General features: G+C 46.3%; 1 protein-coding gene across 1 annotated transcript in view; it reads left to right on the top strand.

The window, feature by feature from the left end:
- The window catches only part of trappc8 (trafficking protein particle complex subunit 8), a 33,485-nt gene extending 21,291 nt beyond the window's left edge, over window positions 1-12,194 (top strand). Inside the window, 11 exon segments of the mRNA XM_039811190.1 lie at window positions 75-508; window positions 2,722-2,878; window positions 2,963-3,059; window positions 3,294-3,362; window positions 3,450-3,508; window positions 5,233-5,436; window positions 5,642-5,743; window positions 7,116-7,255; window positions 10,452-10,541; window positions 11,827-11,990; window positions 11,993-12,194. Of these exon segments, the coding sequence (XP_039667124.1) occupies window positions 75-508; window positions 2,722-2,878; window positions 2,963-3,059; window positions 3,294-3,362; window positions 3,450-3,508; window positions 5,233-5,436; window positions 5,642-5,743; window positions 7,116-7,255; window positions 10,452-10,541; window positions 11,827-11,990; window positions 11,993-12,060 (1,584 nt within the window). The 3' untranslated portion in view covers window positions 12,061-12,194.
- The last annotated feature ends 1,133 nt before the right edge of the window (window positions 12,195-13,327 follow it).

Here is a 13,327-nt window from a genome sequence, read left to right as displayed (position 1 = left end):
CACCAAAACAAATGGCAAACATAAATCAAAGTGTGTGTCTGTGTGCTGTGTGTTGTGGGTGTTGTGTGTGTCAGGTCTTCTTCCTGCAGTTTCCCACGGCGCTGCTGTGCGGTGAGATCAGGAAGGCCTACGTCGAGTTCTGTAACGTCAGCGGCGTTGCTCTGTGCGGCCTGCGGGTGGCGTCCACGCACCCAGATTTCTTCACCTTCGGCAGCCAGACCACGACGCCCGTCACGCCCCTCAGCCCGACCTCGGCTGAAAACTGCTCGGCCTACAAAACGCTGTCCACGGCGCGCGAGCCAGGCTCCGTGGCGTCCGAGATGTTGGTCTCAGCAGAGGACTTCAGCCAGCCGTCCGGTGTGATGGACATCCCCATGGATGGCAGCACCCTGCAGCCGGGGCAGTCCACCCAGCTGCCTCTCTGGCTCAGAGGACCAGACCAGGAGGGAGTCCACGAAATCAACTTCCTGTTCTACTACGAGAGCACAGAGAAAGGAATCCGAATCAGGTAACGCTGAAGTAACTGAGGGCTGATTTACAGGTAGCAACCTTAAACATCAGCAGCCTGGATCACAGAGTGCAACACCTCATAATACATTTTTAATAACAGGAGATCTATACGCGTATGTATCCTGACCAGCCTTCAGCCAATCACAGAGCCCACTTCCATTGCAGGAACGTACCCGTGCTTCAGCTCGTGCACAGGTCCAGCACACAGAGTATCACTGAGGACCAGGGTCACACATAGTGAGTGGCACTGAACACAAAGCAGCCTAACTTTACTCTTACCCCCAATTTCCACCAACTGTGGAACGTCTGCGGATCCGCTCTGGAACGGCGGCGGAGTCATTAGGTTTCCATTAAAGTCATTGAGTGTATTTCCACTGACTGAGGAACGGCTGCGTTCCGACTCCGTCCCAGCTCTGTCAGTCCGCAGATACGCAGAGCTTCCTATTTTTGCCGGACGCCGGAGAGCTCTGCAGCAATTCAGCACAATTCAGATTGTGCGGGACAGGAAGTCGAGCACAGAAACAATATAAAACATCCGGTTAATATTAAAAATAAAATCCACCGTGCTCACGGCAGATCACACTTCCCTGTACTACACCTTGAAAACACAGCACAGAGTTGTTTCCCCCTCTATTCCTCTGGATGGAAACTAACTGGTGTTGGTTTTGTGGTTCTGTTCTACGTGAATTCGCGAGATCTCGTGGGTCTTCGTGACTACAGCTGTCAGTCACGGCCGCAGCCGTGCCGCAACAAATCCGGACAGAGCCGTCACGCAGCGGAGCCGGTCCGCAGTTGGTGGAAATGAGGGGTTAGTGTTATCACACAAAGAGAAATATTCCCCCCTCGTCAGGGCCCTCCACCAATGTGTTGGGTGGAGAACGGGCGGGTGCCACCTCTCAATATGCCTGTGTTCAGAAATGAGAAACGATGGCATGTGCTGTATGTGACCTTGAAACCTAAACCCATCTCAGCCATGGTATTATTTTTTTGGGGGGATGAAATAGTCCGTAGCAATCTATAACACAGTCCTATGCTTATTCTACATAAACTATAAATAAACTTTGTGTTTACTTTAATGAATCATTTCTTATTTTCTTTGGAATTGTTGTCATATAGCCTGCTGATATGCAGTGATGATTGCTGGGTAATATAGCATGTTGATGTTGTCCAATGTGCCAGGGGGCCCTAGGGCCCGTCGTAACTACCTTAAACCACTGTCCCCTCATCCTAAAATGGTCATACTTTGATATGAGACTACTTCCTTGTTTTGTGTCTGTTTGACCAATCAGGAGCCATCTGTGGTTCCTGTACTTTCACAAAATACTACACTCTGATCAGGGGCTTTTTTGGGGGGGCCCTAGAACTTAAAGGAGAAATCCGGCCGATTTTTACCTGCATCTTGATCGCTAGATGTCACAGAGTACTGTCGATAGGAAAAAGAACAAAAATCCACCAAAATTGGTGATAGCAAACTAGAGTTGCTGCAGCTAATGGACAGAGCTCCCAGTTAGCTAAAATGCCAGTTGTGGGAGCATGTTCTAAAGAGTGCCTTTGTGCCTCTTAACAGACACAAAATTCTGTGCAACTTGAACAGGGCCCTTATGTGACAACAAGATGCGTTTTCAACTCAGACATTGTGAAGAAACCGTTTTAAATTCAAAGTTGGTACTGTCACCTTGCTCTTTGTCCATCGGTCGCTTCACCAAAAGCCCAGAGGAGTTGATCACGGAGGTCATGCCTTCGCGACGAAAACTTGAAGTTTATTTCCCCCTCAAAAATAGGTAATAGAGCACTAGATTACATAGTCACCATATCAGTGACTATGTAACTACATGGAAACGGTCCAAATGATGCCTATGGCTTGCACAGTAATAGCGTTACTGAAGGCTAGCTCTAGCCTCGCGCTGAAGTCCCGTGGGAATTCAGTTATCTGCACACTACTGTTTCCCATTTCCTCGCAACAACTGAATTCCCACGGGACTTCAGCGCGAGACTAGAGCTTTAAAAGGGTCGAAAAGCTTTAATTTCGACCCTGGTCCCTGCGGTGGAAACGCAACACGTTCCTTAGAAGCTTCCTGGTCTCGGGGGAAACCTCCTGCGGCCGCTGAGGAGCGTAGTGACACCATGTCTCTTCATGCACACTGCACTGACCCTCATGGGTAGACCGCTGGTCCCCTCCTCTCTAACTCTTCGTCCTCTCTCTTCATCCAGTCATCGGGTGTTGCGTCACACAGTGTTCATCTGTGCCAGCCGCTCCCTGAGCGTGCAGGCGTCGGCCTGCCGCAGCAGCGTTCCTCCACACCACAGCGTGGAAGACAGAAGCGGCGCTGGAACGCTGGTCTTTGTCGACGTGGAGAACATCAACACGGTGAGACGCGCAGCCCGCCACACGCACAAGTCTGCCGCTGTTTGCTTTGCTGTCAGTTTTTAATCTGCATCCTCTGGCCGGCAGAGTGAAGCTGGCGTGCGCGAGTTCCACATCATCCAGGTGTCGAGCAGCAGTCAACACTGGCGCCTCCACAGGTGTATCAACCCGGCCAAGGACAAAGGTGTGTGAGTCTGTCATGGTCTGTTTCAGTGTGTCCAGCAGTCCTGCCTGTAGCAGGGGATTTCCCCCTGTCCCCTGCCTGCTGTCACTCAGCTGTGTGTTGGAACACGAGGAGCCAGTCTTCCCTCACAGAGCCCTGTGTTCCTCTACTTGTAAAGATCTAGGTCTGTCTGTCTGTCTGTCTCTTTCTCTCTGTCTGTCTCTCTGTCTGACTGTCTGTGCTCTTCCCCTCCAGACTGTAAACTCACCAGCAGAGAAAGAGCCAAGCTGTGTTTCAGGGCCACTAGATGCAAGCCCCACCAAGGTACCTCAGACACAAGCTCATCACTCTTCTCTGATCAGATTCTGGCTTTTTGAATAAGTGCTGATTCACCCGTTTGTCTGTTTCTAGCTACCTCGGACGCCGTAGAGAAATACACCTTTGCAGACCTGAATCTGGGAAATGAACGGGTAAGATGAAAGCGACGGGTTGTCAGTTTAGTTTGTCAGACTGAATGTATTTCTCACTCTGATACCTATATTTAGTTGCCATTTGTCACCTGATCCTTTTGGAGCTCAGTTATCAGACACAGGGCGGAGTTCGCTCTGTCTCTGTGGGTTCGCCTTCATACTCTGTCAAAGTAAATTACAGGTAACTCAATCTCGAAAAGTGCTTTGACCTTTTCTCTGTGCAAAGCATTTCAACCTGCAATAACTGAGCGCTCAGTCTATTAAAGTGCTCATATTATGCTCATTTTCAGCTTCATAATTGTATTTGGAGGTTATATCAGAATATGTTTACATGGTTTAATTTTCAAAAAACACCATATTTTTGTTGTACTGCACATTGCTGCAGCTCCTCTTTTCAACCTGTGTGTTGAGCTCTCTGTTTTAGCTACAGAGTGAGGCATCACACTTCTGTCCCATCTTTGTTGGGAGTCGCACATGCGCAGTAGCTATGTAAGGACTACTAGCCAGTCAGAAGCAGAGTATGAGGGTGTGCCACGCTAGCAGCTAGGCGAGCATTATAACATGTTAAAAAGTGACGCACGTCTTTCTCTGAAGTAAAGGCTGGACTACAATAGAGCTGTTTGGAGCAGTTTGTGAACAGTGTTTTCTGTTGAAGATGGTAAGTCCCTTTGGGGGGGACTTTGGGCTTTTTCACTTTGTAAACCTATAACGCGCACAAAAAAGATATATAACACATAAAGGAAAGGGAAAAGGCCCAAAAGCATAATATGAGCACTTTAAAACATCAGCCAGACATGGAGCAACACTAGCATTCATTTGGAGTCATGTTTATGTGTACCTGATGCCCCCAGTATTCACTCTTTTCAGCTGCTAAATGTTCTCCAGCTGGTCTCTAACTGGGTCTACCTGCTGGCCGCTGCTGAGCAGGAAGCGGTTTTACAGCTTTTCCTGTCTTGTCTCTGGCGTCCTCGCTACAAGAAGCACCTTTTAACATACACGTCATCATGGGATCCATTGTTGAAATAAAAATATTGATTATAGCCAGGGTTTGTGTTACTCCTCATCCGGGACCCCCCCCCCCAATAATCTAATAATCTAATAAACTTTAAGCTTTGACAAAAAAGTTTGAAAGCAGAGTGGACATACACTTGAAACCTCATTACACGTTAAGATAAGGACTACCCAATACCGACTCAACAAATAAACCGCAATCAAGGATACAAGATGTAAAGAATAAAATCCGAGCCATGTCGGATAATACGAAAATAAAGATGATAAAAGTTTAATAATTAAAGTGATAAAACCAATGCTAAAACTCTAAAATAAAGTAAGTTGCAGTCATGTAGTAAAGTAGTAGTTTTATTGGGCATCTACGTCGTTTCTATTACATGTATACATTATATACATATATTGTTGGAAAAATAGACCTAAAGCGTAAATAAAAGCTTCAGGTGGCATTACGCTGTGAGAAGGGGTGGGGCCGGAGATACAGGGCAGGGCTTGTGGGCGGAGCCTGGTAGACTGGGCGGAGCCGGTTAGAAGGCGCGGAGCCTGGCAGAGCCGGTTCATAGATCCGAATGAGAGCGTAGAATAAAAACCGGTCAGGTGCTCGGGCAGTCAAGACGGGACGGTTAGATGCAATCGGGGAGACGTAGAAAATGCAGATGAGCCGATGGTAGCACATGGCTAACGCTGTCGGTGATCTCCCTGCTGTCTCCCGGCAGATCATCAGCTCCTCCACGCCCTGCGGAGATTTCTTCTTCCGGGGCTGTCGCCCCTCCGAGTCTCAGCGAGCGGACGAGGCGCCGTCCAGGACGTCCTGCAGCAGACAGAGTCAGTGTGTCCCCGCTGAGGACCGAGCCGCTGACATCAGCAGCATTGTCAGGAAGTGTAACGAGCTGGACCTCAACATCATCGTCATCTGGAAGGTACGTACCCAGAGCTCAGTGTCCATCAGATCAGTCAGAGGACAGCCTGATCAGGCTGCTGTTTGGGCTCAAGACCCTTGTTCCACACAATTAAATAGATTGTCTTGGAACGTGTGTGTGTGTGTGTGTGTGTGTGTGTGTGTGTGTGTGTGTGTGTGTGTGTGTGTGTGTGTGTGTGTGTGTGTGTGTGTGTGTGTGTTTTCAGGCCTACGTGGTGGAGGACAACAAACAGCTGATCCTGGAGGGCCAGCTCCATGTGGCGCTCCAGAGCATCGGCAAGGAGGCCAGCTCTCTTACTCCTAAAGAGGTACACGCACAGTCGTGCTGAAATAAAGGCTAATAAATAAATAAATTGAACAATAGAATGATTTGTGGATCACGGACAGTGTTTTTGTGTTCATGTGTCAGCCAAACTGGATTTTGTAGTGACGTTCCAGCGGCAGCAGCCGTCATCATGTCCCTGCAATGTTTCACGTCTTAGGAACTGAAGGGACTCCGTGTGGCCGTGCCACGCTACAAGGCTTTTAATTTGAAACAAATACAGGAAGTGTGGAGCGTGTATCAACAGCATGATGAACAGGAGCCGCTCATGGAACGTGGCCGGGTTGGCTCAGTGGGTAGAGCAGGCGCACATGTACTGAGAGGTTTATGCATCGATGCAGAGGTCCAGGGTTTGAATCCGACCTGTGACTATTTCCCTGCATGTCTTCCCCCTCTCTCTCCATTTTCTCACCTAGCTGTCCTGTCAAAATTAAAGGTGGAAAAGCCCAAAAAATTGTGTAGTATGTAGTGACATACATGCCTGTCTGTGATATAAACCTCTGGCTCGGCTGCACAATCGTGTTGTGTTGGCCTAATTAATGTCACCAAAAGGTGGTTCAAGACATTTCCTTATTTTTTGGGGCATTTTTAGGCCTTTATTTTCACAGGACAGATGAAGACATGAAAAGGGAGAGAGAGGGGGAATGACATGCAGCAAAGGGCCGCAGGTCGGAGTCGCACCCGCGGCCACTGCGTCGAGGAGTAAACCTCTATATATGTGCGCCTGCTCTACCAACTGAGCTAACCCGGCCACTTGATTTTATTTTCTAACGTTAACATGCAACAAGGAAACACTCACAGTGTTTTCATTCAACATTTAAGCAAGCCATGAAGAGTTCATGCTACAAATAGGCGAATAAATAATGCTGAAGTGAATATAAGGTGACAGATCAGCTGCTTTGTCCGGTTACATTTCACAAAAATAAACTGGCTTTAAACATGTGAAGCAGCTGAGGACTGTCTGTACATGATCTCCAGCATAACTTCCCCCAGAGATGTCAGACACACAGCTGTACACACCTGTAGAGGAGTCTCTAAATAAAAGAGTGTTATCGGCACCTCTCGGTGACCCGCTCCTATGAAGAACCTGTCCGACAGCAGGAAGGTCCAGACAGTCGGCTCCCGTTCCTGACACTGGAACCGTGTGCTCAGGCAGAGCGTTTAAACCAGCTGATGGAAACATTCACGTCCTGATTGTGGGATGTAACGACTGCGCAGAACGGCGGTGGCGGTGATAGCCTCCGTCCTGCTGATGTCTGTGTGTGGACGTGACCCTTCATACCTCAGGGGGTTTTATTTTGAAAAGTGAATGGATGATGTGCTGTCACGCTGTAACTCTGAGTGTGTGTGGGTTTCAGGAAGCTCAGGAGATGGTGCTGCTCAAGTTTAAATCCGAACTCCCTCCTCCAGCCGTCCCGCCCTCTGCAGAGCTGTCCCAACTCATCAAGACCAACCTGCACTACCCTGAGACCTACACACATCCTTTTGTCCAGGACAGGTGAGACGCACGCACGCACCCTGAAATGTCTCTCTGGGAAAAAAGGGTCCCTCTGCATGTAGAAAGGTTTTCATGTAGGGTTACATTTACCTGTGAGAGGACCAGTGTTGTATAAAGTACTAGAAAGCAATACTTGAGTAAAAGTACAAGTATTGTACTAGAAAAAGACTTTGGTAGAAGTGAAGGTTACCTTTTAGAATATTACTTAAGTAAAAGTCTTAAAGTATCTGATATATACTGTATCAAAAGTAATTTTCTGATATTTAATGTACTTAAGTATTTGAAGTAAAAGTAAAAGCTTTTTTTTTTTTTTTTAAAGCAAGCGGTTAGAACTTTTATTGTGAACTTTATTGTGGCTTTCTTATTGTAAAGCATATTCAGGGTTCCCATATCTTCTTAATCTCACTCATCAAATCAAAATCACATTCTTTTCTAGGACTTTTCAGGCACAATTATCTTAAGTTCAAAGAACAAACAGCAGATTTTTAGAGCTGACATCAATGTACAGAAACATTTCTTGCAAATACAGCCACGGGTGTATGACGTTATCTTCACCACTACCCTGTTCACCACTATCGTCGGGGTGGTCGTCTTCGATAACGGGAGGTCCTCCAGTAGGTGCTCGTGCTTCCATGGCGGTTTCAGTTGTGTGTCCTCCTCCTCCTTTAGCAACAAACAAGCGCTGAAATAGAGCGCGCGGCGTGCGGAGCGTGCGTAATGCAATCTAGGAGCAGTGATTCGCCAAACCTCCCTTACTGCAGTCGCACACATTTCTTCTATTTTTATTTTTTAGTAACGAGTAACGAAGATGCTTAGTGGAAATATAACTGAGTAAAAGTATACATTTTATCTAGGAAATGTAGTGGAGTAAAAGTGAAAGTTGACATAAATTTAAAAAGCGAAGTAAAGTACAGATACGTGAAATTTCTACTTAAGTACAGTAACGAAGTATTTGTACTCCGTTACATTACAACACTGGAGAGGACTTTGTTAAAGGTGTCCTGCCACACGTATTTCATTACTTTGTGGTAATGTCTGAAGTTCTACCATGGACTCTGTAACATTCTTTGTGGAAAAAATGCCTTGGTTAGCTTGTTTCAAGCCATTCTAAGGTGGTATAGAAAGCCTGCAGGAAGATTCAGCTCGATTTGTGCCAGTTCTCATTAATATTTAACGAGCTAAGCTGCTTGACTCTGATTGGCTAACAGCTAGCCAATGAGAGCCTGGCTATCTGCTGGGCGATCTCATGAATAGTAATGAGCTCAGGCAATATGATGTCAGACTGACCAGCTTTTGTAATTGGCCTGATTTCTCCGCGTATTTCTTTTCAGTGGCTAGAGCTGACAGAGGAGGTAGCAGTTCATTTTCACATTCACCACATAACACAAACACATATGGACCTAACACATTTCAAAAAGTACAAGAAAAAATGGTTTTGTGTGGCAGGGCACCTTTAATGCTCTCACACTTTTTCCTGGCCTGACGGGCCAAGCCACCAGAGGTTAGCTGCTCCAGTTCTGTCCACATCCTTACTAGAAGATGGAAAAGATGGAAAGAGGAGGTAACACATGACCGAACCAGCTTGGAATACAAGTAGCCAAAATACACAACACAGCTCGATTTAATGCTAAGCAGCGTAGATCTGTGAGGGTTAGGATGCTGCCCACACAGGGGCGAACAGCCCAGGGACATGACATGATGAATGGACAGTGCCTGTTGTAGTGTGGGCTGAAGGATGTCGGCAGGACGCTCTACGGCCCTTAGGCTGTCTCCGCAGCTCTGGCGCGTGCTGGTGTCTAAGTGACTGATGGGGACAGCAGTGTTTGAAACCGGTCCAGTATTAAGTGAGAATGCTGCAGCCTGCAGCCGCCAAACGGGCTGCAGTATAATCCATTTCTAACAGTTACATGCGGTTAATGTCCGTCCGCTAAAAGAGCTGTTTCTGCCCTGACGGGCTCACATTGTCACAAGTTGACTATAGACAGTAGTCTATATCCACGGCATTCCACTTCCGGGATGCCAAATCTTTTTCCCTACTATGGCCACGCCAAGACCCGCCCTTCAATAGCAGCTCAATTGGTTGGGGCTAGTCATTGACCTCGAGTGGTTAAGGTTAGAGATGTTCCAATACCACTATCGGTATCTGCTCCGATACTGCCTAAAACACTGGTATCGGGAAGTACTGGAGTTTATGCACCGATCCGATACCACGTAATAAAGCCCTAAAGAAAATCTACGTTAAAGTAGTTTATGTTCTTTTTCCGTTATAACTGACTGTCAAACTGGAGAATAAAAGAAAGTTCTGTGGCATTCATTGTTTTTGTTTGTTCATGTTTCACAAAGAATTTAACCTGAGCCAGACAGACAACAAAGATAGAAATAATATCACATACTACTATCCACATACAGGGATAGTAGTATACAGTTGTTAAAACATAATAAAATATATGACACACTGGCATCGGATCGGTACTCTGTATCGGCCGATACACAAGTTCAGGTATCAGAATCGGTATCGGGACCCAAAAAATGGTATCGGACCATCTCTAGTTAAGGCTAGGATAGCCAATTGGTCAGGGGATAGGACCTGAACAAATCAGGTTACGTTACCTTGCGTAAGCATGGATGCCTGGCCAATAGTAGTGATTGAAGGGTGGGTCTTGGCGTGGCCATAGTAGGAAAAGAATATATCGCTTCCGGGATTGTTCCACTGCCGCCGGATGTCCCTCTTTTCGGCCGGATGTCCGTCCCCTTCCTCTTCCTTTGTGTTGGCGTTCTAAACTCCGGTGGATTTGTGAGGACTATGGTTAACTGCTCCTCAGATCTCTGCAGGGTACATCCAGACAGCTAGCTAGACTATCTGTCCAATCTGAGTTTTCTGTTGCACGACTAAAACAACTTTTGAACGTACACGTTCCACCACAACAAGTTCCTTCCCGAGGCTATTTTGCAGAGGCACTTTTGCTCCGTCCCAGCCAAGAAGATTGTGATTGGTTTAAAGAAATGGCAAAAAACCAGAGCCCTTTTTCTCCCACCCCGGAATGCTCGGCGTTGTAGTTAGCCAGGTGTTGCTGGGGAAGATGTGTACGAGCAGAAAGATACCGAATGTGGTGACTTGTGTGGCTCTCAGGGAGCAAAGCCCTGTCAGCGCGTGTTGTCGGAGTAAAAGCGAGCCGTGTGTTGTCTCTGTGTGCAGTCTCTGTGTAGTGCCGGTGTCTCTCACGCTGTCCAACTGCTCCTCGGCTCAGGTGGACGTCCTCATCGACCTCAGGCACAGGAGCACCAGGTCAGTCTCTGAACAAATGACTTATTTGATCTATATTTGGGTATGCCATATCATATTGTTCCCGATAATACCGCTATCATTTCTGTGATTTTTAAAAGTAATATGTAAATGTAAGAAGATTGTAACATCAGAAGTTCAGTAAAAAACTTAAAAAACCTCTGTATAAAATATAAATAATACAACAAAATAAAAACAACCACAAACAATTGTATGTTCTTGAAATGAATAATATATTTTTCAGTTCATTTTGTCATATGAGGAATGTTATATACATGAATATTGTTCTTTAGGGCCATATAAATATAGAACAATATGAAAGTATTCACACCTCTTCCCTTTTTCACATATTGTGAGATTTCAGTTTTTTCTTTTTAATATACACTACCGGTCAAAAGTTTGGGGTCACTTAGAAATTTCCATTCCTCTCCATTATAGACAGAATACCAGCTGAGATCAGTTGCATTGTGTTTTTAATCAGGGCAGCAGTTTTCAGATGATATCATGTGCTTACATAATTGCAAAAGGCTTCTCGACTGTTGTAGAAAGAAGTGGCTGATCTTTAATGCAATATCTACATTGCCCATTATCAGCAACCATTCATCCAATGTTCCAAAGGCCCATTCTGTTTACTAATCTGATATCATTTTAAAAGGCTAACTGAGAAAACATTGGAGAAGCCTTTTGCAATTATGTAAGCACATAATGTAATCTGAAAACTGCTGCCCTGGTATTCTGTCTGTAATGGAGTAGAATGGAAATGTCCAAGTGACTCCAAACTTTTGTATTTGCAATAAAAAGTCCTGTTTTTGCTTTGTCCTTCTGAGGCATTGAGTGTGGACTGAGTAGGGAGAAAGTGAATTCAAACTATCATAAAGCTGAGCTGAAGCGAAGAAGACTGTTTGAAGGCAGCTTTAAACCCTGAGTGACTTCCAGGAAGTAAAGTATACTTCCCTTTAGTCTATTGTAAGGGTTATTATTATTCCCATAATGCTTGATTACATCTTCATTAGGCTGAAGGTTAGTTCCGACTGGACTAATTTCCTGCAGAGCCTCAGACGAGAAACCATCCCATCCTTCCTTTCTTTTCTATACAATGGATATATATAAATATATATATAAATATATATATATATATATTTATTTATTTATTTATTTATTTATTTATTTCAGTCCCATCACTCAGTGTCCTCGGTGAAGACATGTTGCTGTCTCACAGTGCGTTGACAACGATGACTCGTTTGCGTGTTTTCTAAGCTGTCGGCCCGTGCGTGTCCTTTTTTTCCAGCGGCGAGTCTCTGGAGGTGCACAGCTCGTTCACCTGGGTGGGCCAGACGCAGTACAAGCTGCAGCTGCGGCCTCAGCAGGTGCTGGGCCTGACCCTGCGCGCCTGCTTCCTCCAGCCGGGAGTCTACAACCTCAACACGCCGCGAGTCTTCGCCAAGCCGGCCGAGGCGCCATGTGCGAGACGAGTCAGCAGACGGCCAGTCCTGCTCTCATCATCATCCGCAGCAGCGCCTGAGGGCACAGGGACAGCAGGACACACACACACACACACACACACACACACACACACACACACACACACACACACACACACACACACACACACACACGTCTGTACAGTTACTGAGGTAGAAGGTGTATTTAAAACAAACTGCTGCAGTTTATAGCAATGATAAGTTCACGGAGCTCAGAAGGATTTAGTTTCGTCATCCGAGAATCAAAGAGTTTCACCTGCATGTTCCTTTCTCTGTACCAGTCTCTCTCTCACACACACACACACACACACACACACACACACACACACACACACACACACACACACACACACACACACACACACACACACACACACACACACAGCCTCGGACCCTCCAGCCCCACACACACACACAGACACAAACACACAGGCTCAGCCTGGGACCCTCCAGCCCTCCACACACACACACACACTCAGAGCGCCACACCAGAGCCGGCTGGGCTGCAGACACTGCTGCTGTTAGCAGAGAGCCGGCTCTGTATCGGCCTCTCAGATCAAACCTCATCCCATCCCAGGCTTCTCTTCAGCAGGACGGGCCTACAGCTGCACACCCTGTGGACTGACGCAACGACCGCAATCTGCTAATAAACTGGAGTCCATGTGTGAAATGTCCGTCACTGGGACGTTCTAACAAGAGCCGTTTACACATTGTTCACTAACGCTGACAGAGCTTGTCTCGTCTTACTGCCCATTCTCTGTGTGCGGTCACTCTGTCATGTCCTCGTGTGCACACAGTTGATTTTCTAGAGTCAACCAATCCAATCAACCCACCCCCACCCCCCCCCGTGTATTTAACCTCCTTACCCCATTGTGATCGAGCTCTTGTATCTTGTATGCATTGACCTGACAGCTTTTCTGAAAAATGATGTATTATATTTATATAACAAATTGGTTGTAAATAGAAAATAAAACTGTAACTAATGATGATGTATGTGCTGTGAGAGCCTGTCTGATATCTGGCCAGGGAAACACAGAGACTCATGAAGAAACACGGAGACATTATAGAGACAGGATAGTCTTCTCATTAAGAAACATGGAGACATAGAGACAGGATAGTCTTCTCATTAAGAAATACAGACATTATAGAGACAGGATGGTCTTCTCATAAAGAAATACACACAATGACTACGTTTACATGCAGCCAATAACCTGTTCAAAACCGGAATGGCGGTGGTGCAGCCAGACCTTACAGCAGGCTGCAGTATGGTGTGGGAACCCATGCTGCTGTGGAAGAATGAGGTCTGGA

Source organism: Perca fluviatilis, chromosome 9, assembly GCF_010015445.1.
Source record: "Perca fluviatilis chromosome 9, GENO_Pfluv_1.0, whole genome shotgun sequence".
Lineage (NCBI taxonomy): Eukaryota > Metazoa > Chordata > Actinopteri > Perciformes > Percidae > Perca > Perca fluviatilis.
This window is presented reverse-complemented; position numbering and strand designations above follow the sequence as displayed.